This window comes from Ambystoma mexicanum, chromosome 1q (genome assembly GCF_040938575.1).
Source record: "Ambystoma mexicanum isolate Mex_15411 chromosome 1q, UKY_AmexF1_1, whole genome shotgun sequence".
Classification (NCBI taxonomy): domain Eukaryota; kingdom Metazoa; phylum Chordata; class Amphibia; order Caudata; family Ambystomatidae; genus Ambystoma; species Ambystoma mexicanum.
Window position 1 is genome coordinate 531,009,633 of NC_090922.1, and position 26,487 is coordinate 531,036,119.

Below are 26,487 nucleotides of genomic sequence, written 5' to 3' on the forward strand. Positions count from 1 at the left end.
TACGACGAAGAGCCGCCGCCGAATACTTTGGAGGCACCTTGCTTGCCTCGGTTTTTTCCGAAAGGACGGTTGTCGCTGTTGAAGGACACCCAAAGCCGAGCAGTCTCCGTGTCTGCCTTGATGGCCTGCAGTAAATCGTCCACTGTCTTGCCGAACAGGTTGTTCTCGTCGAAAGCCAGGTCCAGAACCCTGGTCTGAACGACCTGGCGGAAATCGGTCACCTTGAGACAGCCGCGCCGACGAAGGCAAACACTGTTGCCCATCTGGTGAAAACCGGTGTCAGCAATGTCTGTGGCTACCGTAATGGCGTGGTCCGAGGCCAATTTGACTTCCTGTAGGATCTCCAGGGCCTCAGCCCTCTTGTCATCCGGGAGAAAGTCCAGAAGGGGAGCGATCTTAAACCACAGCTCCCTGATGTAGCGTGCCACAATCGCAAAGGGCGTTGGCCGCTTTAATCGTCGTCGCCGCAGATGAGATGACCCGCCGTCCCATGGCGTCCAGTTTCTTCCCCTCGCCGTCCGGCGGGGAAGTCGAAGCTGTCGCCCCCCACGCTTTCTTCTTGGCTGCCGCCGAAACGACCGAATCCGGGGATGGCTGAGCCCTAAAGGCACATGGGGGCGGAGTCCGGGACCCGGTACTACTTCTCGTACTGATCTCTCTTAGCAGGAGCCATGGACAGGTTCTTCAGGAGCGTCGGCCCCTCGTCCCAGATGTCGTCCAGCAATGGAATAGAGAGGACCGTCTTCCCCTTGGCCTCACGCCGTTGGTAGAGGAACCCTTCCTCCTTCTGCTCTTCGGGGCAGAGCTGGAAAAGCTTGGATGCCCTGGCGAGGAAGGAGCTAATTTCGACGGGCGGGGAGGCCCGAAGCAGTGGTGAAGGAAGGTCCATCCAGTCGTCACCACCGTTGTCATCCGTCCCCGTCGTCCCCGTCTCCGTTCCAGTCTCATCCCTCGGAACAGGGAAAGGAGATAAAGGCTGTGAAGGCCGTGAAGGCTGGAAGGGAGGGGGGGGGGGGGCGTGAGGGGTGAATTCTCCTCCGCTTGCTTGGTGGACTTTCCGACGGTCCAGGCTCTGCTGAATCGCTCGTCAGGGGTAAGGGCAACCTTGTTCTCATCTCCGTACTCAAGGCCTGAATCACCAAGATCGCCCCCGAGTTGTCCTGTGGCATAGGTAACGGCTGCGACTGGACTGACTGTTGGGGAACCGGCTCCGTCCCCTCCACGGCTCTCGGTTCCTTGTCGGCACCGCCGTTGCTTTCTTCGTCCACCTCGTCGGGATCCCTCCCGTATGACCGGGCCTCCTCGAACTTCTTGTTCAGGATATTTGCGACACCTGCCAGCTCCTCTTCAGAGGCTGAATCTGTGTCCGTAATGGCCACGGGCCCCCCCCCCCTCTTTTTGCGCCTGTGGTTTCACTGGAGTCTCATCAATGGGCTGAAAAGAGGACTCCCTCTGCGATGACAGGGAAACTCTAGGCCCCCGAGGTTGCCTCCACTGGGGTAGCCTCCGCAGACTTCGCCAGGACTGCCACGATTTCCTCGATTGAGGCCTTGACCGGGTGAATCACGGCCTTCATGACCTTAGGCGCGCCTGAGGCCTTCACCTGGGGGTGGGGGGGGGGGGGGGAGGAGGGGTGTCACCGCCTCGCTCCCCCTCGGTTGTCTCCGTCGGGATCGACCGGGACTTCTTCCGAAGCTTACCCGGGTTCTCCGACTTGATCTTCCCTGAGCCAGAGCGTTGGCTCGTGGTTGATGGCGTTGGTGATAATGCGCCCTGCCAGGCAGCCGAGGAGCCCAACCGATCATCGCTCCCGGTGCCCGCGGACTCGCGGTGCTTTGCCTTCTGTTGGGCCCCCGTCGCCGGGGCGCCCTTAAAGGTCTTAGAAGACCGCTCGGACCTCACCTGCTGCTGAGCTTTTCCCTTCCAGCCAGTTGGTGAGGCGGATACGACGATCCTTCATAGTCCGTTCAGACATGTTCTTGCAAAACGCACAGTCCTTTTCCACGTGCGTTTTGTCTTCGTGAAGGCAGTAGAGGCACCGGGAATGCTCATCCTCCTTGAAAACATTCTGTAATCCGCATCCAGGGTAGCTTCTGAACAGCTTGGATCCGGGCGTCGTGTTTCCTTTGTCCTGGGCCATGTCCATGCGGGCTAGGCCTCAAAGATCCTCTGGAAGCCTCCAAGAAGTGAAACTCGATGAAAATTTCACCCTTGAGGGGCGTAGAAAATTCCCAAACGGGTCCCTGTTGATCGGAAGTAGGAACGGTGAAGCTTGAGGCTCCATTGACCGAAAAAATGAGAATAAACTCTTTGGAAAAAAAAAAAGGAAGAAAAATCGCAAAACGCAGTAGCAGCTCGAGAGCTATAGCTCTTGAACGTGCGGTAAAATTCTGGGGGCGTAGGAAGAGGGCAGTCATTGGCTGGGGGCAGCATGACCCAGAGACCAATGATTGGTCATTAGGTGCAAGACAGTTCAGAAACGAAACTGAAACTGATTTTTTCTTCTTTACCGAGGATCCCCAGCCTGACAACGGGGAATATTCATGAGCAGGTCAATCCCCTTTGGCCTTCTTCGCTGAGGGTAGGCCGGACACTGTACCCCGCTTGGCCTTATCCTTGGCCACCTTCAGCTTACCCGGGTAATCCGACTTTCTCTTGGATGAAGATCCAGAGCGTTGACTGGAGACTGATGCAGCTGGGGATGTCCAACGTGCCCCTTCCGTCGTGGAGCCTGCAGCAGCAGCGCCCCCGACAGTAGCGGACTTGCGGTGCTTGGCCTTTTGTTGAACCCCCATGGGTGGGGCGCCCTCAGCTTTCCCGGATCCGGGAGAGGAATGCTCTTGGGAACCACCCGGTCCAGAGGACTTGGCCTGCAGCCACTCTTCCAGCTGTTTACGACGATCCTTCAATGTGCGCTTTGAGAGGTCACGGCAAAAAGCATAATAATCCTCCTTATGTGTTGGCTACAGGCAGTACAGGCACTGGGAATGTTTGTCGTCCATGTACACATTCTGCAAACCGCAGTCGGAGCAAGGCTTGAAGAGGGAAGATGCGTCCTTCTCCTACATGATCAATGTGGCGTAGGCCTGAAGAATCTTCTGAAGCCTCCACAAAGAAAACTTGATGAAACTCGCCCCCTTGAGGGGCGCTGAAGAATCCGAAAAACGTGTACCAGTTAATGGGAAGGATGATCGATTGAGCACAAGCTTGATTAACCAAAAAATAGAGTATCACTTCCAAAAAGCGAAAACGCATTAAAGCTAAAAAGAGCTAAGCACGAGGACTCCCAACACTTCGAAGATGGCTACCAAAGGAGAGGACATAGGTAGAGGGCAGTCATTGGCTTGGGGCAGCATGACCCAGAGCTCAGTGATTGGTTGTAAGGAGGAACAGTTCAGAAATGAAAAACTGATTTTTCTTTTACCGAGGATTCCCAGCTTGACGACAGGAAATAATCATGAGCATGTGAATCCATGCCAGACCCCATGCTGAAGAAGGGAATAGTTTCTTACCTGTAACTCCATTTCTCCAGCATTGGTATCTTTCATGGATTCACATGCTTTGAATATTCCCCGTCGTCAGGCTGGGAATCCCCGGTACATTATATAGACCCTTTCCCGTAGGAAAACTTTTTCGACGCTTATGCGTCCTATCCACCTCGTTTTGTATCATGCGTGCCCGTGCCGTCAGGACGTCATGATATAAATACAGGCCCCGCCCCCGCGCTCCCTCAGATTTCGGCCCCCAAAGTAGTGGGGGAACCGGTTTGCATGATCAGGGGAGGCAGGTGGGCGCATGTGAATCCATGAAAGATACCAATGCTGGAGAAATGGAGTTACAGGTAAGAAACTATTCCCTTCTCCAGCATTGGATCTTTCATGGATTCACATGCTTTGAATAGATTACATAGCAGTACTACCCCCAAGAGGAGGTGTGCATGCAAACCCCTATACATTCTTCGCAAAAGGCCGTTCCCTAAGATTATGTATACATCAGTAATAGTTTACATAGGGAAAAAACGGACCACATACAGTCATAAATTCCACAGGATGCCACCCCGCAGCCGGGGCTTACCTTACTGGAATAGGTGTCGAAGCACCGCCTGTCCCATCCGGGTGTCTTCGGCATGTTGCTGCGACAGGCAGTAATGGCGGGTAAAGGTGTGTGTAGTCGCCCAGGTAGCCGCCATGCAGATGTCCCCTAGAGGGACTCCGGCCCACAGTGCCGTCGACGATGCCGCTGCTCTAGTTGAATGAGCTCTTGGCCGTCGTAGAAGAGGCTTCCCTGCCTTGGAATGGCAGTACGAGATGGTAGATGACACCCATCTTGAAAGTCCTTGCTTTGAAATGGCTTTTCCTCTAGCACCCAACCCATAGGCCACAAACAGCTGTCTCGTTTCTCTGAACGGTTGCGTACGATGAAGATAAAACTTGAGAGCCCTTTTTACATCCAATGTGTGTAGCATGCGCTCCGCTCCCGAGCATGGCTCCGGAAAAAACGTAGGCAACACGATAGAAGAGTGTTTATGAAACACCGAAGGAGCTTTTGGTATGAACTGTGGGTTAGTGGCTAGGACTACCTTGGTCTTGAAAAATCGTAAGTATGGTGGGTCCACCATTAGAGCCTGAACTTCTGAGATACGTCGGGCTGAAGTGATGGCCACCAGGAAGGCCAATTTCCACGACAGAAACTTCAGAGACGATGATGACATTGGCTCAAACGGAGGTTTCATAAGAGACGTTAAGATCAGATTGAGGCTCCACTCCGGTGGAAATTTCTTCTCTGGAGGGAAACTCCGAAAGAGGCCTTTAAGGAAGTGCTTAATCAGGCGGTCGCTGAACAATGGTGCCGAGTGCCGTCGACGAGTAAACCTGGAAATGGCTGCTAGGTGTACTTTTATTGACGACACCGACAGGCCCATTTGAGCTAATAACAGCAAGTATGGAAGGAGCTGTTCCGGCCTAATCGATTGCGGGGCCAAACCTGGTTGATCCTCACACCATTGACAGAACCTTTTCCATTTGTACGCGTATGAGGCGTTTGTGGAAGGTGCTCTTGCCGCTTGCAGGATACGTCGACAGTCCTCCGGAATCGTTAGCCGACCAAATTCGGCGAAGTCAGGAGCCAGGCCGTCAACTTGAGGCTGTCCGGGTCGTGATGCCAAACGACACCCTCCTGTCGAGACAGAAGGTCGGGGGTCTTCTGGAATCTCATCGGTTCCGCCGCCGCTAAGTGTAGTAGGTCTGAAAACCACACTTGTCTGGCCCAGTATGGGGCCACCAGAATTACCCGACATGGGTACCTGAGGATCCATTGCAACGTCCTCCTGACAAGGGGAAAAGGAGGAAATGCGTACAGGAATTTGTTCGTCCATGGGAATGAGAACGCATCCCCCAGTGAGCCTTGCTGAGGCCATCTGCTTGCGTACTGATGGCATTTCTTGTTGTTCTTCGTTGCAAACAGGTCTATGGAAGGGTGTCCCCATTCCTTGAATACTTGTTGAAGTTGTTGGTCGTTCAGCACCCATTCGTGAACTTCGTTCATTTCTCTGCTGAGGGCATCGGCTTCCACGTTTTTCACTCCTGGTAGGTGAAATGCTAAGATTTGTATGTTGTGTTGAAGGGCCCAATGCCAGATTTTCTGTGTCTCTGTCGATAGGGACCTGGAACGTGTCCCTCCTTGTTTCCTCAAGTAGAACATCGTAGTGGTGTTGTCCGTCATGACACGCACCACCGAGTCCCTCAGTTGCGGAAGAAAAGACTTCAGAGCCCATCGCACTGCTCTCAGTTCTAGCAGGTTGATATGCAGGGAGGACTCCTGCAAAGACCACTGGCCTTGTACCTGTAACATATCCAGATGAGCTCCCCATCCGCTCAGCGATGCATCCGTCACCACCGTCTTTTGGAACTCTGGTTCCAGTAGAGGCATCCCTCTCGTTAGGTGAGTAGACACTTTCCACCAGCCGAGTGCTTGAACTAGTTGTTCGTCGACGACCAGTCTGTCGGACCAGCGACCTCTGCTCTGTGCCCAACGGTCCGCTAGAAATTCCTGGCAAGGCCTCATAAACAGACGGCAGTTGTTTATTAACGGAATGCAGGACGACATGGTCCCTAGCAGGGACATGTACTTGCGCACAGAGACTCTGGTACCGCCGCTCCATTCCGACGCCTTGTTTTGAAGTTTCTGAATTCTTTCGCTGGATGGTTTCACCAGGCTTGTGTGCGTATGAAACTCCGCTCCTAGAAAGACCAAGGTCCTCGAAGGCTCTACTGAGGACTTGTTGAAGTTTATTGCGAAGCCCAGTTCCTGTAAGATGGACATTGTGGCTCGTAGACTGTCTCGTGTTTGTTCCTTGGATGACCCTCTGATTAGCCAGTCGTCTAGATATGGATAGACATGATGACCATCCTTCCTTAAATGGGCCGCTATAGGGGCCAAGCACTTGGTGAACGTCCTGGGGGAGGACTTGAGCCCGAACGGGAGGACCTTGAACTGAAAATGCTTTCTCCCGACGACGAATCTTAAATATCTCCTGTGTCGTGGGCGTATTGGGATGTGAAAATAAGCATCCTGAAGGTCTAGTGAAGAGAGATAGTCCATGGGTTGCACTGATCTGATAACCTCTTGGAGTTTTAGCATTTTGAATTTTTGGCTCTTTAGCCACTTGTTGAGTACCCTCAGGTCGAGAATGGGCCTCCATTTGCCGTTTGGCTTTTTGACGACAAAGAACCTGGAATAAACTCCTTGGCCTTCCTGTGCCACAGGAACTCTCTCTACCGCCCCTTTTCGCAACATAAGCTCCGCCTCTTGTCGTAGGATTTGGAGGTGGGGCTGTGTCGAGAATAAAGGAGGAAGACGCGGAGGCTTGTCTTTGAATTGCAGCGCATGACCCATGCGAATCGTGTCTAGGACCCATCGATCTTTGGTGATGCATTTCCATCGGTCGAAGTGATGAGAGACTCGACCCCCCAGGACGTTCCGAAGGCCGTCATTGGTTGCTGGTTTGCTTGTTCTTCGTTGACGACGGACCTGAGCCTCGCCGCCTGGAGGCTTGATAGTCCCTGCTTCCACGTGCCGACTGGGACGCTCGTCTGAACCCTTGTGAAGAGTACGAGGGCCTGTTAAATCCACGGTCCCTCGAGGCTCCAAAGCGGGAGTTTCCAGAAGCACCTCTGAAAGGGCGAAAAGAGCGAAAATTTCTACCCGTTTGAAGGGCGCCGAGGGACCTAGCAGTATCCGTGTCTTCTTTCATCCCTTTCAGCGCTTCATCAACCTTTTCGCCAAACAGGTGCTCCCCTTCGCATGGCATGTCCAGGACTTTGTACTGTACTTCAGGACGGAAAGTAGTACATTTGAGCCACGCTTGTCGACGAAGCACTACTCCATGGTTGATTTGTTTGAAACCAGACTCTGCTAGGTCCACTGCGATATTAATAGCGTGGTTCGAGGCCTCCTCGCCGTCCCGCACCAGTAACATAGCTGCTTTTCGGTGTTCGTCTGGCAGGTGTTCTAGGATAGGGGCTAATTTGTGCCACATTTCCCTATCATATCGTGACACGATCGCTAAGGAATTGGCTGCTCTTACTGTCGTCGCTCCGACCGAGAGCACCTTCTTTCCAAATGCGTCCTGCCTCCTAGCCTCGCTTTCCGGTGGCGTTGAACATTTTTGCTGGACCCTGGCCTTCCTAGCTGCTGCCGCCGACACCACCGAGTCAGACAAAGGCTGTGATGTTAGACATTTTGGAGTGGACTCCGGAGCTTTAAACTTTTTCTCGATCCGTCCCTTTATGGCTGGTTCCGAGAACGGATGGCGCATCGTTTTGAGACCTTCTTGCCACACGTGGTCAAGGATTGGGATGGCAAATACCGATTTTCTCCTTTGACCCATATGGTCAAAAAGGAAACAGTCTTTCCTCTGCTCCTCAGGAATCAAGCCGAATTCGGAACACGCTTTCCCCATCATTGCATGGAAGGCTCCCACATCATCAGGGGGAGATGGCTGTGTCTGGCTCCTCGTAGACTCCAATTCTACATCCGAATTCCATGTCGGGTCCCTCGACGGTGACAGGGAGATGTCTGACCCAGAGTCATCATGTATAGAGTCGGACTCCGACAACTCACCCTCCTCCTGAGCTCGAGGACGATCTTTTACCGCCTGGGGAGCCGATGGGTGATTCGTCGACGAGCGAGCCGTACAAGTTTGCTCGTCGACGGAAGGTACAGACAGAAGTGACGATGACGTCCCAGGTTGAGGGAACTGGGTATCCAGCCGCTGTAGTAGCTTCTGAAGAGTATTAAGCACATCCAGAGACAAAACTGTCTGGGGGTTCAGCAACGTGGATGATATAGGTACCATACCCCCGCTCGCACTCGTCGCCGTCGTCGTCGACGTGGAAGGCCGTAAGCCTAAATCCAATGGCTGCAGAACCATGTCACCTTCCCCTTCCGCCGAGCAGGCCGTGTCTGGCTGCAGTAAGACCTCAGGGGGGATCGGGTCATAGACCTCAGGCAGCCAAGCCATAGACTGAGTTTCCGTCGACGAAGGAATCCCAACCGCTGCTGCTTGAACGGTAATAGGCATCGTCAATGACACCGAGGTCGACGAGGAAGTCGTCGTCGTCGAGCCTTTAGACTTCGTTGTCGATTTTGATGCCGACTTCCCGGCTGAAGCTTCTCGACTCACGGAAGACCTGGGACGGTCCCCTGAGGAGGATTTAGACAGCGCCAGCCTCTCCGTCTTAGATGATGAGGAGGAGGAGGGCTTTTTATGAGATGAGGAGGATCCAGCATGTTTCCCCTTATGCTTGTCCTCAGGGCGAATTTCTGCTGGCCGCACCTTCTTCGATGGAGGCTCCGACATGCTCCTGGAGGCCGTGGAGCCAACTTCCGAAGCCGGGTAGGCACCCGCTCCGTCATTAAGCCAGTCGACCAGCCTTCTTTTACGGTCCTTAAGGGTTTTTTGGGAGAAACCCTGGCATATCTCACATGTATCCGCCGTGTGGTGCGGGTGGAGACAGTAGATACAGTCCATGTGGCCGTCTCCTTCATAAACCTTTTTGAGGCCACAGGTTGCACATGGGCGAAATAACGCCTTTCCAGACATAATTCTCCAGATTTGAACTTCGCTTACGCGAAACAGACAAAAAAACAATCTAGTTATCACTAGTAGTAACACGAAGATCCCACTGCTTTGAAAGACGGTTGAAATCTGAGGGAGCGCGGGGGCGGGGCCTGTATTTATATCATGACGTCCTGACGGCACGGGCACGCATGATACAAAACGAGGTGGATAGGACGCATAAGCGTCGAAAAAGTTTTCCTACGGGAAAGGGTCTATATAATGTACCGGGGATTCCCAGCCTGACGACGGGGAATATTCAAAGCATGTGAATCCATGAAAGATCCAATGCTGGAGAATGGGGAACATACCACTTAAGAGTACATTTTCATTATTTTAGTTATTTTCTTTGAACCTGGCCAGGAGGTTAGACTAATTGTAAAAATCCACGAATATGATGTCAGAGTCCTAATTCTGGCTCACCACAACACACACAAAGTAACCGAAAATCCCAAGTGAAGACTACGGTGATGGATACTAAAGTAACCCCACTGCGCTGTAAGTTACCAACAAGGTAAAAAAGGTATAAAGACAAAAGTGAAACAGTTTCCAAGTACAAGGACTGAACAGTTTCCCCATAACAAAATGAGCAAAAAGGCCAGGGGAGTGATGAAACTGAAGGTTTCACTTTCCTGTAAAAAGTTATGATAGGTTCAAAAACAAAAGCAAAACGTTTGGGGGTGCATAGAACTATGGAGGGAAAGTTGCCAAAAGAGAAATCTTTCCTAACATATACCATCAGCCACTTGCTACAGAAAGGACTGAAACATTGAGGCGGTAATTTTAGAAAAAGAAACACTAGCTGTGCTGCTTTGTCTATACATAAAAAGAGCCAAAATAAATGCATTTTAAGAACAGATCACATTCGAAACTTGTTTCCCTGCACACACCACTTAAGGCTCTTAAAAACAATGGGAAAGAAATTCTATAATGCAACAGTGGCCAACAACAGAATCGCACATTTGAAAATAACTGGAAGAAAGTCAAATGGGCGACTGTTCGCTTGAAATAAATACAGGGAAGTAAGAACAGAAAAGGGGAAGACTAAAGATAAACAAAAAAAGAACGAAAGCAATGGCTATACAGAAAGAATGATCAAGTATAAAGAGAACAAGCACTGGCAATGCCAAGTGTTTTGGCTTTGTGTAGATCTGGGAAAGTAATTTCCCGGACACAGCCATAATGGTATAACTGGCCATTAACGGTGGCAGCTTAAAAACGGTGCACATACCTGGCATTTATCAGTCCCTGGCAAGTGTAATACCTATACACAAACCAAAACTGTTGGCTGTGCTAATGCTGGTTTATAACAGGACTACATTGCAGTGTATAAGGCAGACCTGTTAAGACATTTTTATTACACCAGTAGGGTGCATATAGCACCAATTCAACCATTAGCTCGGAGAAGACTTTGAAAAAACCCTGGCAGGCACTGAGTGCAAAGTTTGATTTTAAGGCTTGAGAACGTTGGCATTGTGTTCCTCCTCAAATGCCATCTTCCCCTAGCTGTACTCCAATGCATTCATTTCAGTTTATAGGTGCGTTAAGCACCCTATAGCCAAAACTAAAACAAAGATGGCCAGATTAAGGAAAAGAATAAAACAAAGCATAACAAAAAGAAAGAAAATGAAACAAGATGGAAAGGAGCAAATAACCTAAAAAATAAAGAAAACAAAAAAGGAAATTGAGCAGAAAATTGGATTGATCTAAATGAATAAAATGTCAATATATGAGAAGTGGAGAAAACAAAAAGGAAAGATCCAAAAGTACAAAGAAAAGAAAGCATCAAAGAGGGAAAAATAAGAAAGGAAGGCAGATAGGAAGGAAAGTCTAAGGGTAAAAAGACCCATCGAGCGTTATAATTTATACTTGCAATTTCATTTAATTGCACATCAATTCAACCCCATACCTTTACAGCTGCCATTGGCTCCAAGAATTGTAGAAAGCACCAGAAGTGATCCATCAAGTCCATTATTGATACTATCGGGAGCCACAGACTCAAAAGACGGCAAGTGAAAACCTGGTTTTCTCCAGAAACGCACAAGGCTTATTTTTGAGTTTATTGAACATATATGTACCAGTCTGTTTTAAAAGGTGCCATTGGGTTTTAGTTTTTTATACAAAGAACGGATTCAAGTTAAATGCCCTTTAAATTAATTTACATTACTTTTATGTAACCTCGGTCATTCTTGGCTTACCACTAGTAATAATTTGGTTCCCCGTTACAACTTAAATCGCCCTTACCATTTCCCGCTCACATACATGAATCATGCCAGGATTATTCAGTTTATTGCGCTGTTTTGTGCAAAAATGAGGGAGCCATCAATTGATAACAAACAGCTAAATAATCTGTTCTGTGAGACGGCTCACTCAGGAAGGTCTACAACCCATGTTTTAGCTCACAACCTTCCACAGAGGCGAAATGGCCATTTCCAAATCAGTATGGTCCCATCCACAAGTACAGTCCAGCAACACAATGCAAGACAATTCTCTTAACTAGAGTGCCAAAAGCAAACCCAGGTACACGTTTCTGTATTGTTAGGTGTCAGTGAGGTGACGCTGCAGCTCTCCAAGCACAGTGAACAAGGGGCCCACACCTGGATTACCTGTAGTAACAAAACCCTATGTTTCTCAAAATGTGCAAAGATATTTCTCAAAGATACAGTGCGCCAAAACATTGAAGACGTTGCAGAGTGGTAAGCATCCCATAGAACAGGTTATTTGGCAGTGTACGTTCTCAGTAGACTTTTTTACATATTGTGCTAAAACTCATTTTAGTAGCTGGCCTCGTCAATCAGGAAAATTGGGTGGAATTCAAATTACATGAGAGCTGCATGTAAAGAACAGTTTTAAGCCTTAATTACCTGTTCTGGGTCTTTTAAGGGTTACATACTGAAGGAGATCATGCCTGGTGAGGACACGCAGTAACTGTAGAAGGTGAGTGAAATTGTATTCATCGCATTTGCCTCTTCTTTCAAGCTCCAGCAGAAGCTGCACACCATTTTTCACCCTAGGAATGTTTGCATCTAGACGTTCACCGGATGAATAGTCCCGACTCCTGGCTCCACTGCAGCGGTTCAATCTTTGCCATGCAGCCAACAATGCTCCTTGCTGCCTTTCATCTATTGCTTCACCCTCTTCATCCTCTATCGCCCACACTTCCGGGTCAAGTGGATGCGTCAACGGATGGGTCTCATCCAGCAAGAAGGAAAGGACCTCCATGTCATTTTCGGTCAGGTGTGTACCAATCACTTCAAACATCTGGTGAAGTGAAAACATACCATAATACTCCAAACAGTCATCCTCTTCCCAGGACTGAGAGTAAGCTGGCCTCCTTAGCACAGACATGCTATCCTTTGACGAAAGGAAACAGTACAAAAATAAACCAGGTTCAGGAATAGACTGAAAATGAATGAGTCACAGGTGAAACTCAAATCCGCTCGTCTAACCAGTCGAACGAAACACAGCAAGCTTTATCACCGTAGTACCTAGAAGTCCAACACAAACAATGTTTGATTAGTCATTAACATGATTGCACCATACAGGTGTGGCTATACTTTAAATGACTTTCGTGCTGAGCTCAGGTTATCTCACTGGCAATATTCATGTTACAGAACGAATACAAATAAAATACTTTTGACAATTCCACTTTATTGTCACACTACTTTTTGTAAACTTGCTGACTGGCTGGAAAAACAAAACCTGACATGCATGCAAGATCATACCGACCAGAAGACATGCCTTGGATCGGAGAATAACAGTTGCCAAATTCTCTTTTTACGAGGAATACAATATGAATTCCATTGACAACACCCAGTGAGAAGGGTCTAATCGCATTATTCAATTAAACATTAATTGCGCCATTACACCCATGGCAAGAGAGGTTATTTCCCCATTGATGTTATTTCCCCATTTCCCGACAAGTAGGTGTCAAATGGCCAAAATATATAGCTTTCTGCACAGTATATTATATGGCATACATTACTCACCATAATCGTATTTCTGATGCGTGTATCTGCTTAGATTCACATGCTATGCATAGCCCAACATCTAGTGGTAGTTGCAGGGTATTATAGGATTTGTTTTCAAAACTCGAAAAGGGATGTTGACTGGGCGGGTTAGTAATACTATCCCTAGTCTATCTAGTGTGACGTCTACTGTACCCATGGTCCTCCACGCATCGAGGTCCCTCAGATTGTTTTTTTTCTGACAGGAGGTTGTGTGTAGAGGAGTACAGATGTAATTAAACAGAAAATAGCGATAGAGCAAGAAACCGCTATGCACCTTCGACTGCAGCAGGGGAGGAAGGGTGGGCGCATGTGAATCCAAGCAGATACAAGCATCAGAAATACAATTGCAGTGAGTAACGTATGCCTTCAGAGGCTTGTAGATCTGCTTAGATCACATGCTATGCATAGATTAGCAAGCAATATCTGGAGAAGGAGGTGGGTTGTGAGAAGGTACAGCAGCAAATAGATGTTTTAGCACCGCCTGTCCCGCCTGTGAATCTGCTTTAGAGCGTGTGTCAATGCAGTAATGCTGCGTAAAGGTATGGATGGAACTCCAAGTGGCTGCTTTGCAAATAGCATGTAGTGGGACGTTTGCAATAAATGCTAGAGTAGCCCTAGGAGTGAAAGGTAGGGTATTTCGGGATAGTGAACAGCACAATTGTATGCATTCGACTATCCATTTGGAGATGGTATTTTTGGAAATGGGATCCCCTTCTCTAACTGGTGCTAGGGAAACAAAGAGCTGGTCTGTTTTCCTTAAAGGCTTTGTTTTGTTAACGTAGTACAAGACTGCCCTCCTTACATCGAATGTAAGCTACCCATGATGGTCAGGCACATGAATGGGTGCTAAGAGGTGGCCCGGGGAGCACGCAAGTGCAAGAGACTCGTTATGTGTCCAGCTAGAGCAGTTTTTTGTCATAGGTCATAGCTGCATTCTGATGGCCGGGATGTTGTGCTTCGTGTAAAAGTTTGGTGTATGGAGGCGAATGAGTTCGAGTGAGAGGCTGTGCCTGCGGCTGGTGTCCACCAAAGGGGTGCTTGACTACATACTTCAAGTTGCTAGACGGAATGGCCAGGTTTTGATGGCCTTTCTGAAGGAGATGTAGTCTTCATTGCAGCAGATGTTCAGTGAAAGAGTTACCAAGGGTGGGAGCTTGGACGGAGGAGGATCATCCATTTTTTTTTTATTCTTTATTTGTTTTTGGTTATAAAGTAATTTTTTAAACCTTTGATTACAGAATAATCAATATCATAAAAGTGAAACTAAGTTTCCTTAAGAAAAAACAGATGAGTTAAAAAAAAAAAAAAAGTGTGTTGAATGGCACATTTTAGCAGTCTTCGGATCCTAAAACACATCCGTTCAGCGTGCCCATCCATGCACTTCGTTAATATTTAATAATTTTAGCTCTTCCTCAATTACATTCAAAAATGCTACCAAAGCAAAAATCAATGCATTATTGTGACCTAACATCATCCGATTCCATAAAATCTTCAGTCAATGAAGTTAGAATTCACAAATCTCATAAAAAACATTGTGCAAACAGTTTTAAAATAAACACATTCTAATAAGGTGTGTTTTAAAGTCTCAATGGGTTCATTGCAATTCTGGAATCGACAATAAGTACTTTCGAAAGAGGTGTTTATTCACGCCCCAATACTTTACTCTTTCAAGAGTGTGAAACTGATTCAATCTGAATCTCATGTAAATCCTTTGGGTAATGTTGCATGGGAATATTTTAAGGTATGCACAACACCCTCCTCTTTTCCGTGGATACTTTTGAGTACTCATAATAAGATTTTAAGTTTGTCAATGCCTCAATAGTTTGCATCCAATCGCGCTCAAAGAGTTATTTTTAACATAGCCGGGTCTAATCAAGTCATTCTTATCGACTCCCAGTTCACATAAAATTTGTGTCATATTTGTGCCATATTCCATTAGTGAGGAAGAGCTACAGCCCTTTATCATAAGGCGCAAGTCCTGATAGATTGAGTTACTAGATGGGTTTATGATCTTACTATAGTTAGATAGAACTCTGCATTCCCATCGACATGCTAAAGATATCAAATCAAATTCATGCCGGATTACACAATTTGGGACGGCAGACAGATGAATTAGTGATTTAATTATTTTTCCCTGTATAGAATTCTTTACTTTACTTTTTACATTGTGTAAACACATATCCAGAGAGTATAACACTGTTTCTACTTTTAGAGTAAAAAACTCTAAAAACGGTATGAAAGAAAATGTACAATATTTTGAAACTATGATTTTCATCTGATTAATCAAAGGTCTGGCCTTCGAGTTAAGACTATCATTCCCTTTTCAATGTGCACGAATTACTCAACCTATAACCCAAATAAACACATTCTTCTTGATGGTTTGCCTTCCATATTCCATTTATACCTTTTCTGGTCTTTACCAGCATGAAAAATCACGATAATAGTTTTCGAAAAATTATGATTCAAATTATTGTCAAGAGCATATTCAGAAAATATTTGCAACTTTCTCTGTTGGCCAAATAGCATCAAATGAAACAAAACAAGATCAGCAAATGCTATCCAATTCAGTTTAAAAAAAACAGTCTTGCTGGAAAGATTTCATCAAGATTCCCAACATTTTTCCAAATCCGAAAGGTATAAATTAAATAAGGTTGCAGCATAATTGCATCCCTGTTTAAGTCCCAGATATGAATTAAATGGTTCCACTGGTTCCGTTAATGCTCCTTCTTTCGTTATATGAATCTTATGACGTATTTTGGTGAAATTTTGCTATCCAATCGATTAGATATACAGGGAGGCCCAATTTATACACCGGTCTCCATAACAGATCTCGTACCACCGTGTCAAAGGCGGCAGTCATATCTATTGACGCAATATATAATTTACTCAATTCTTTGGCTTTCGTACCGGCTAATAGATGAGCCATAATTGTCGCATTTAGGCAGGTACTCATCGATTTTCTAAAACCGATTTGTGACTTGGGAGTACATATTGAAGGCTTCCAAGTGTTCGTTTAGTTCAAATAAGATAAGAATAGAAAATATGTTTGCCGCCGCGTCAGTTAATGAAATGGGTCTATAGTTTGCAGGGCAAGATTGAGCTCCTTTTTTAAATATAGGTATAATAATTGCTAAGATTCTGGAATCACTCCAGTGTGCAATATTTTGTCAAATTTTATTTTCAAGATATTGCCCCAAAATTTCACATCCGCTTTATATACACATGAAGGGATCTGATCAGGTCCTGATGCTCTAGAAATGGAGAGTTTATTTATACTCCATTCTATGTCTTCAATCGACCATTTCAGGGGAGATGTTATTTCATCAATACTACATTTTATTTGAGAAAAACGGTCTGGTACTTTAAATTTTATCCCAAAAAAAAAACCCTCCATGTTTCTGCAGTGATGATATTGCTTGAATTTACGTCATTAGTGGGAGAATTGGTCCTAATAGTGGACCGAACAAATCTTGAATCATGCTTACATAAGGCTCTGATCAGATCGCAATTCTGCCTATTATATTTTCTGATATTGATTTCCTTAATTCTGTTCTTGTAAATTTGTAAGATTCTTTTTTTAGCCTACAAAATTGAGTATATCCAGATTAGCTTCTTTTAATTTTCTCATATCTCGATTTTTCTTTCTTTTGAGATATTGATTTTCGCAGTCAAATGGATGACAAAAATGAATGTTGTGCGATTGTTTTACTACAAAGTAGGTAATTGCATTGTTGATAGCTACCTCTACATTATCCCATAATAGGGGGTCTTTCTCCATCAAGCCAATGTTGTTTACCCTCTCATGTATCGCATTATCTGCCCATTCGATGAGCTTTCTACAAAGAGTGGGATTCCATCTCAGGGAATTTTGCATCCACTTTGTCTCTACAATAGAGAGGGATTTCATGACCTCCAGATGTTTCGGTTTTAGTCTTAATATCATTTGAATCGGTGCATGATCATTAGTCAGAAAATTCTTTATCTCAACACCTTTGCTTGAAGCTAACAGAGCATACGAAATACAAAGGTAATCAATCAGGGAAGATGCAGTACCTCTTTGCCAAGTAAAATTCAATGAGGACTCTTCAAATTGGGCGAAAGACATTTCCCAATCGTTAAAAGTATATATGCCATTTATCACCTCTTTGGCGTAACATTTTAGCTCTAATGGAGCATTTCTTAGATTCAAGTTCAGTATACTCCTTACATATCGAGTTGAAATGCCCTCCTACTATTACTTCAAAATTAACTTTGAGAGTGAGTGCGTGTTCTATACATTCGTGATTTCATCCATTATCACATTCATAGAGAACTTTAGTGGATTCCAATAGATAGAAATCAGTAATATAGAATTGGCATCCCTTATTTTTAGGTTGATCATAACTGCCAAAATGTGTTCCGTTGAGCAAATCAGCCTATGCCCACAATCAATGGAATTATTAATACAAATCGCCAAACCTCCAAACGGACGTCCCTCCAAGCCTTTGTTAGCCAGGGAACAATATGTACTATAGTCAGGAATCACCAAGATATCCAATTTCATGGTTTCCTGCAATAGTATCATTTCAGGAACCTCATTGCTAGAAAAGGACCCTATCCATTTTAGAATATTAACAAATCCACACTAATTCCAAGAAATCAGTTTCAAATTGAACTCTACCTTACTCTATGGATCATTTCTGTTCGAGTTGGCAGGAAATATAGTTTTCAGCAATGATTCAATCCAAGCTAAATTGGGGGTTTTACGAGCTATAGTGACCATCTGTGAAATGCATCTTTTTTCATCTTTCGAATTTCCCATTTCTTCATTTGAATTGCCAGATTTCTGTATAGAACGATACTCCAGAAATTGTTGCGCATTATTTATGTTATTAAACGTGTAAAGAATGAAGCTGATGTCTGCAAGTTCCTTTCGGAATGACCAGATTAGTTTCAATACGTGTTCCGATTGTAAATGACATGTCATTCTATAGTTATTATCATGGGCTAATGCAATTCTGTAAAAACCATCAGAAGATAATATTCGAAGTGAAGGAATTATGTAGATTAAATCCAATAGATATCTCCTATTTATTCTGGCCTGACCCAAAATGTCTTTGCAGCTCTCCAATCCCATGATATGAATCCCTTGAGTTGGTGTCCCTCTTGCACCACTCTCATACTGAGATTTATTTATTAATGCATTATCAATTTCATTAGTATTTCTCTTTACGGTATTCGCTTGCAAATTGGTGGTTGTATTGCTAGTTAATAGTTTTATCTGGTCGTGGAATATTCTCACTTCTCCATTTTCCAAATTATTAGGACTATACTTCTGAGGATTCGTGGGGAATATTGGAGGTTTTAGATGTTTTAAGCAACTGAATTACTGAATCCAACAATAGCGTGCCATTAGTTAGTGCTTTCGCCAATTCATTTCGGTCGATATTATCACCCTGTAACGGCAGCAACCCCATTTATTTCCTTATCTTTTGTTCTATCGTCAACTTGCACATAAGTGTTCATTTCTACTGGAGTTATTTGTTCCACAGACAAGGGTGTTTGTTTAGTTAACATGTCTTTAGTTAATTCCCTACTTTTGCCAACCCCAATCTTAACAATGAATTCCCCTTTGTTATGTGCATTACTCTGGTTGAATTCAGATAATGCAGGTATCATATTGCTGCATATTTCTGAATATAAAGGATTTTGAGCCATATTGGAACTAGGTATATTATCTTTGATTGACTTGTTAATTACACTCATATCTTCCACACAATTGATGTTTGGAGTTTCCGACCATTGCTTGGGAAGAAGTGGGAAACACATTTTTGTGATGATGCAACTGCTTTTTTTTTTTTTTTTTTTTTTTTAGAGCTGACGGCACAGCACATCATTTATTGGCCTCTTCATGTCCGTTCACTATAGTTTCCAATTTCTTCCCCTCATCTTTTTTTTAAAATTTATTTTAATCTCCTCATAATCATTGGTGCCACCCCCTTCAATACAAAGGTGAATCTGGCTTACTTTATATATGTGCTCTACTTCAATAACGTCCTCATCTCCATTTATTGATAACCGGATTTGGACTATTTTCATTGTCATCATTAGTATTTTCTTTAACTTCACATTTTTTTTTCATTAGCCAATCTCCTTTTTTCTGCACGTTATATCGCGTGTAGTTGAAGTTTTCGATGTCGTCTGGATGAAAAGCCTGACTATGCCATCAGGGATGCTACCAATGCTTCTATTCTAGTCTATTGTTCAGTAATATTTATTAATTCAGTTGGACTGTCTGGACCTTCAACATTTTGTGGCATCGGACTAGCATCATTGTGTTTAGAACAACAGAGTCCATTTTTAAGACCGATAATATTGGAATTAGTTGTATTGATCGCATTCATGATGTTGTCGAGTACATGTTGACTAGATATTTCATTTCCTAGGTTGTGAGTCATGTGAATTCCATTGTGTCCCTTGTTCATGGGTTATAATGTTAGATTTTTGTCTTTTCGCCACACATTGATTTATGTCTGAATTGCTAGCCATGATATACCCATCTGGTCTATTCAATTTGGACATTATTTCTTGTGGGCTGAATTTTATGTCCCGTAGCTCTAGAGGAGTTAAATCATGGCCTTTATCCAGCAATTCCAAAGTCCGGATAATAACCGGAAATGTATTGGGTTTGTTAGAATGAGCAGAAGTAATTGAAATATATTCATTTGCAAGAGTTTGTTTATTACTTCTCTGTGTGTTTTCTATGCACTCTATCCTAGTCCCTTTATCGTCGTGGTTTTCTCTAAAGGGATCAGTGATTCTCTCTAGCACGTGATATGGGGAGTGATTGTTGCATCTTTCCCGTTGTCCCTCTTTGCCGATCTCATTCATACCTGGTATGAGAGGGATTAGCATTCGAATGGATAATCTCACCCGTTTAAGTCTAACCAGGTTACTCGCAGTAGTGACCAACTTACTCCTAGTCCATAGTCGCCTTTACTCCATACTTATGGGACATCTCTCTGTCCTGTGGGACGGGACCGGATCACTTTGTTTAAAGCATCCAAAAATGTTTTGCAAAAATGTGTCCTTCCCCTTTCTTGCGCGGGCCCGGCACGTGGCCGTAACCCCGCCCACCTTGGCTCCGCCCCGTGCATCGCCCATTAGTCCTTTTCGATCGCCAGGTCAGAGACCTATTAGCAATAACAGAGGAACCTTATTAGAGGGGACAGCGGGCAGGCACATGGAGGAAAGGGGACTATGGACTAGGAGTAAGGTGGTCACTACAGTGAGTAACCTGGTTGTACTCCTACTTCCCGTCCCCTTTCCTCCATACTTACGGGACATTCCCAAGCACTCCTAACAGGAACTACGGGTGGATGGAAATACCCCTTACTGAAAAAGGTTCTTCAGCACAGCCTGACCAAACTGAGCATCAGCTCTTGAGCTCATGTCAAGACAATGCTTACAAAAAGCAGATAGGGAGGCCCAAGTAGCTGCCCTAGCGATGGACTCCCAGGGGACATATTTCTGAAAAGCAACCGCGGCTGCCTTGCCCCGCGCCAGGTGTGCATGAATACCCTTAGGATGTTTCAGCCCTTGGACGGTGAAAGACTCCGTAATGCAGGTGGTGATCCACCGAGAAAGAGTCGCCTTAGACGCCTGCTTACCCTGAGGGTTACCAAGAGTCACAAACAGTTGAGAAGAACTCCTAAGCTCGGAAGTTCTGTCCAGATAGAATTTAAGAGCCCTTCTGACATTGAGGCAATGCAGAACCCTTTCTGCCTTCGAGGTAGGGTTCGGAAAAAAGACTGGCAGGGAGATCGACTGATTCAGATGGAATTCAGTTACCACCTTCAGCAGGAAAGCAGGATTGGTCCATAGGACTACCTTATCCTTGTGAAAGACCAAAAAGGGATGCTCCACCAAAAAGGCCTGGAGCTCACTCACCCGCCTTGCTGACGTAATGGCGACCAAAAAGGACACTTTCCAGGACAGGTACTTGACGTCCACCATGGCCATTGGCACGAAAGGCTTACGACAATGCCGTCAGGACTACATTTAGATCCCACGACGGGCGCAGACTACGAATTGGAGGATAGAGGTGTGTCAAGCCTGCAAAATCCTGAGTAACCCAGTGGTTAAGAGGCGAGTAAGAGCATTGGTCCGTAGAAAGGTAAGCGGAAACCACTGAAAGGCAAGTTCTGCATGACAGAACATGGACACCCGACTTTGCTACGAAGGATACAAAGGACAAAACCGTGTCAACTGTAGCCCCCCCTTGGGTCCAACTGCCTGTTAAAACACCAATGACAGAACCTGAGCCATTTGCTTCTGTACCGGGACCTAGTCGAGGGTTTTCTGGCTGCCTGGATAATACGCATGTCATCTGCAGACAAGTTAAGATGTTCTAAGACTTGAACTCAGGCACCATGCCGCCGAGCTGAGTGATTGTGGGGAGGGGTGCCACATCTGCTGTTCCCCCTGATGGAAGAAGATCGGGGGTCACTAGTAACCTGATCGGCGGATACACTGACAGGTGTTGAAGTTCCGAGAACCAAAACCTGGCCGGCCACCACGGGGCTATGAGTAGAAGGGAACAGTTCACAGAGTTCTTCAGCTTCCAAATTAGAGGAAGAGGCGGGAAGGCGTAAGCTCTCATGTTGTGCCATGGAATCTCGAGAGCATCCACCAGAGAGGAGGCTCACAGCCCTCCTCTGGAGGCATACTGAGGAAGCTTCTCGTTTACCGCCGTAGTGAAGAGGTCCACCTCCGGTGTGCCCCAACACAAGAAAATCCATGAGAGAACCTCCGCCTTCAACTCCCACTCGTAGCTGACCACTGTCCGCCGGCTGAGGGCATCCGATGTGACATTCAGCTGGCCCGGGATGTGCACTGCAAGCAGCCAAACACCATGAAGCACAGCACACTCCCAAATCTGGATGGACAGGTCCACGGTAGGGGGAGACTTGGTTCCCCCTTGCTTGTTGATGTAATACATCGACACCGCATTGTCCGTGCGTATGCGGACCACCTTGTTGGTTATGATCGGTCTGATCGCCAGAAGCTCTAAATGATTTATGTGGAGGAGCTTGTCCTGAGGTGACCAGAGAAACGAGACCTGAAGAGGATCCAACGTCGCACCCCACCCTAGGAGGGAGGAGTCCGTCGTGATCATAACCGTAGGGGCTGGGTCCTGAAATCCCGCACCCACCGACAGGTTGCTGAGAGATGACCACCATTCCAGGTCCACTCTCATGGAAGCCGGAATCATATCAGCTTGGAATCCTGGTCCACAGCCTGACGCCAAGAACTCAGAAGAGCCATCTGAGACCGCCTCATCTTGAGAAGAGTAAGAGCCAACACGCACGAGGCCATGAGGCCCAGAAGCCTCTGGAACCACCAGGCCGACATGCTCTCCGACTGCGCAAACATCTGACACGTGGCTAACAGATCCGCCATTCTGTCCCCGGTCAGGTACACTCTGCAGTCGATAGTGTTCCAGCGAAAACCCAGGAAAAGTCCTACGAGACCGTCATGGAAGATTTCCGCCAGTTCACTGACAGCCCAAGATGAAACAGGAGCTGAAAGAGACTGAAGATTGCCCGCTGCTTTCAGCGGCCAAGGACTGCGGAAGAGCCAGTCGTCCAAATACGGATACAAATGGATACTCTGCAGACTAAGATAGGCCGCAATCACCAACATCTTCGTGAAGACATACGGCGCAGAGCTGAGGCCGAAAGGAAGCACTCGAAACTGGAAGTGCTCCTCTCCCAAAGAGAAACGGAGATATCTCCTGTGTGGATTCCAAATCAGAATATGCATGCACACCACGCTGAGCCAATCGCCCATCTGCAAGGAGGACGTATCTGGCTGGGCGTGATCATCTTGAATTTCTATTGGGGTAGGAAAAGATTGAACTGGAAAAGGTCTAGGATGGTGCGCAGGCCATCCTGGTTGTGTTTGGGCACCGTAAACAGCCGGGAGTAGAAGCCCTCCCTTCGCTCCCCAAGGGGAACGGGTTCTACAGCTCTGAGGTCCAGAACTTTCTGAATCTCGGATTTGAGGGAGGGCGACCCCGACAGCTGAAAAGGAGGGTTGAAAGGTGGGTTGGGAGTAAGCAGAAGCCCGCACGAGCGACTGACAAGACCCATCTGTCTTCGGTGATGGTCTGCCACGCCTCCCAATGAGACGCGATGAGTCCTCCCACCGGGGTCTCGTGCAAGCGTGAAGAACCCTCATTTTGTAGGTTTCTCTGTGGTGTTGCCACCTGAGGAGGATGAGGAGCGGGAGAAAAACCGAGTCCGTTGTTGCTTCAGGCGGTTATTCCCCGAAGGGGTATCCACTCTGCGAGATTTCCGGTCTAGGAAGCCCCGAAAGCCAGGAGGAGGGTCGGCTTTGCGACAACGGTCTGGGTTTTGAAAGGGGTTTTAACAAGGACCGACAAGGACTTAGCTGTCTGAGTGCTATCCTTCGTCTTGGTCAGCTCTACATTTGTTGAAGAATGAAAGAGTTCCTTACCATCAAACTGAAGGTCTAACACCTTGTCCTGCACTTCTTTCGAGAATTTAGTAGCATGCAGCCACGCCTGCCTTGAGGTATCAGCCCCCAACATAAGGCCCCGAGCCGAGGTATCTACGTGATGAGCCGCAGCCTCCAGGAGATCCTGGGCCAAGACCCTGGCGTCGGATAATCTCGCTTTGAAGTCTTCCAGCTTCTCAACCGGCATGAGCTCCTCAAACTCCGACAGACCTTTCCACATCCGCATATTAGCCCCCGCTAACACTAGTTCGGCATTGGCCTGCCAAAGCTGCAAGGCCGAGTTGGCAAAAATCTTTCTCCCAAGGGAGTCAAGGAGCTTATCCTCCTTTACCAGAACCTGAGTGCCCGTCGTGGAAGAGGATGCTGCAGGCCTGGACTGCAAAGTGGCTGCAGCCACCACTGCGGAGGAGGGGGGGGGGGGGCAGACAAGACGACAGGGCCACCTCTTCCGAAGAATGTAGCCTGTATCGTGCGTCAATTTTCTTTGCGACAAAAAAGTCCAGAGTGTGGCTTTTCCCACATCCTGCAGACCGCGGCCAGAATGTTCTTCTGCAAGAACAGGCCGGTATGCTCCAAAGGAGACGGGGTGAAACCACGCCCTCCTGCGGAGCAGGCGCCTCGTGCACTGGAACATCCAAGACGCACATCATGTCCAGTACCCGGTCATGAAAAGCTCTGATAGAGCGGGGAAGGTCCTCTGTCCTGATCGCCTTGCGCGTCATCCGACAGATCAGGATCCTGCTGAACCATATCAGGCGCTGCCTTGTCCACAGAGGACAATGGGGGCAAAGGCGGAAGAGTCGGGGAAGGCACCGTAGGCAAGGGAGGCGTCGGCAGAACCACGGGAGGAGCAGGAGGAGCCGAGGCACGGGAGGACATATCTCCCTAAAGAGCACTTTGAAATACTTCCTCATGGGGTCGGTACGCATAAGCGTTTGAAATTTACCGAAAAAAGCGTCCTCCAGAGACTGTTTCGGAACCTGAGGAGGCCTCATGAGGTGGACATATCCAGGGACGAAATGGGGAAGGGTGCCACACTGGCCCCTCCACCGACATATCCACATAAATCAACGGTGCCAACCCTGCAGGCAACGAAACATAGTGCACAAGAGGCATCCGAGCATTCCAGTCAAACTGGCCGATAAGGATACGCACAAGGGACCCTATGTCCACACAAGGGACCAAGCCCTACACCTAAGGCCTAAGGCATAGTTGTAGGGGTAGCACCCAAAATGGCCGCTGCGGTCGTGGCGGGAACGGGCACCATTTTGTCCTCATCTGAGGGGAACCGCGGCACGTGAGGAAGTGAGGCAGGGGCCCCCGTCAATGGATTAGGGTCATTAGCCTTAACATAAGAGCCGGTACTGTGAGGCCTGGAATGTTTTTGTGACATACCAACCGCCAAATTAGCCTTCCAAGGAAGGACCTCGGCACTGCTGGCAAAAGAAGAACTTTGCTTCTTTGTCCCCTCAACAGGTCTGGTGTTGCCGCAAGAGCGGGAACGGTGAGAAACAGCTTTCACTGACAAGGCCTTGTCAGGCCTCTCAGAACTGTTGGTAACTTTAGCCTCTGGACGAGGGACCTCTGACCCAGGCCCGGTACCAGCCTTATCTGCGCAGGCCTCGAACATCCGTTCGGTAACAGCAAGCCTACTCAAGACCTCGGGGCGCACCCCGGTCTTATTTTTGAGGGAAGCCGACAGAGGCCTCAGAGCGAGCTCCGGTACCCCACGACTCAGTAGAACCGGGTCCACAAACAGCCCCCACAGGAGGGGCCTCGGAGCGTGCTCCGGTATCCACATGCCCCTTACGGAGACCCTCGGAGAAAACTCTGGCACAATGTTTAGGCCCAACGGGCACTTCAGGGCAAACCCCGGTGGCACAGCGATCAACTCCCCTCCCGGCCCAAGAGGAACCCGGAAAGGTATCGCCCGGCCGGGGTGCTCTGAAAAGTAAAGAACCTACCAGGCGTTTTTTCTTCTCGTCAATGAACGCCTGAAAATGTGAAGGAGGAGTTCATCGGAACACCTCCTCCCACCGCTCCAACCGACGTTGAAGAGCCGGACCGAAAGGGAGACGCAGTAAAAACTGGAGTCCCAACGGAAATCCGGACCCAAGCACTCTAAACAAAGAGGATGGGGATCCGCCCACGCGAAACGACGGCGACACGAACAATCTGGAAAGTCTAGTTTTAACGACATAGACAGACTAATACAAGATCTCTAGCGAGAGCCAGAGAGGGAAAAAAGGGAAGAAAATCTTCCGAGGATGCAAGTACGTCCAGTCCCGAACAAGCGGAGAAAAGGACTGATGAGCGATGCGTTAGGCAGAGCCAAGGTGGGTGGGGTTAAGGCCGCGTGCCGGGTCCCGCGCAGAAAGAGAGGAAGGACACATTGTAAAAAGCATCCAAAAATGTTTTTTCAAAAAAGTGCTCAGGTCCCGTCCCACAGGACGGAGAGATGTCCCATAAATATGGAGGAAAGGGGGCGGGACGTAGGAGTAAGAAAGAAAGCTATTGTTTCTTAAACAGACATTTTACAAAAAAGGAGATGAGGCAGATACGTTGCTGGCTTCCAGGCTCACGGTGCAGCGGATCGAAAGTGGGTTGAAATGGTACAGGACTCCTACGGATTTTAACATGCCACTCCAGAGGAAATGACAAGAGTTTTGTAAGGTTTTATACAGTTATACAAGAGGGCAGAACGGGGGGACTGTAGATAAGGTGTTAGGATGAACGTCCAATGCACGAGAGGAAATCCAAACTAAGAAAACCCATAAAACGCGTGTCTGAAATCACACCAGAGGCAGGGATAGTATGCACAATACATGAACACTTCTA

At 47.1% G+C, this 26,487-nt stretch overlaps 1 protein-coding gene across 2 annotated transcripts in view; it reads right to left on the reverse strand.

Annotated features, from left to right (window-relative positions):
• Positions 1 to 26,487, reverse strand: part of DEDD2 (death effector domain containing 2) — a 368,727-nt gene that overhangs the window by 313,445 nt on the left and 28,795 nt on the right. For both annotated transcript variants that reach the window (XM_069640949.1, XM_069640950.1), the window contains exon 2: positions 11,983 to 12,606. In XM_069640949.1, coding sequence (XP_069497050.1) covers positions 11,983 to 12,466 — 484 coding nt within the window. In that variant the 5' untranslated portion in view covers positions 12,467 to 12,606. The remainder of the gene's footprint in view (positions 1 to 11,982; positions 12,607 to 26,487) is intronic.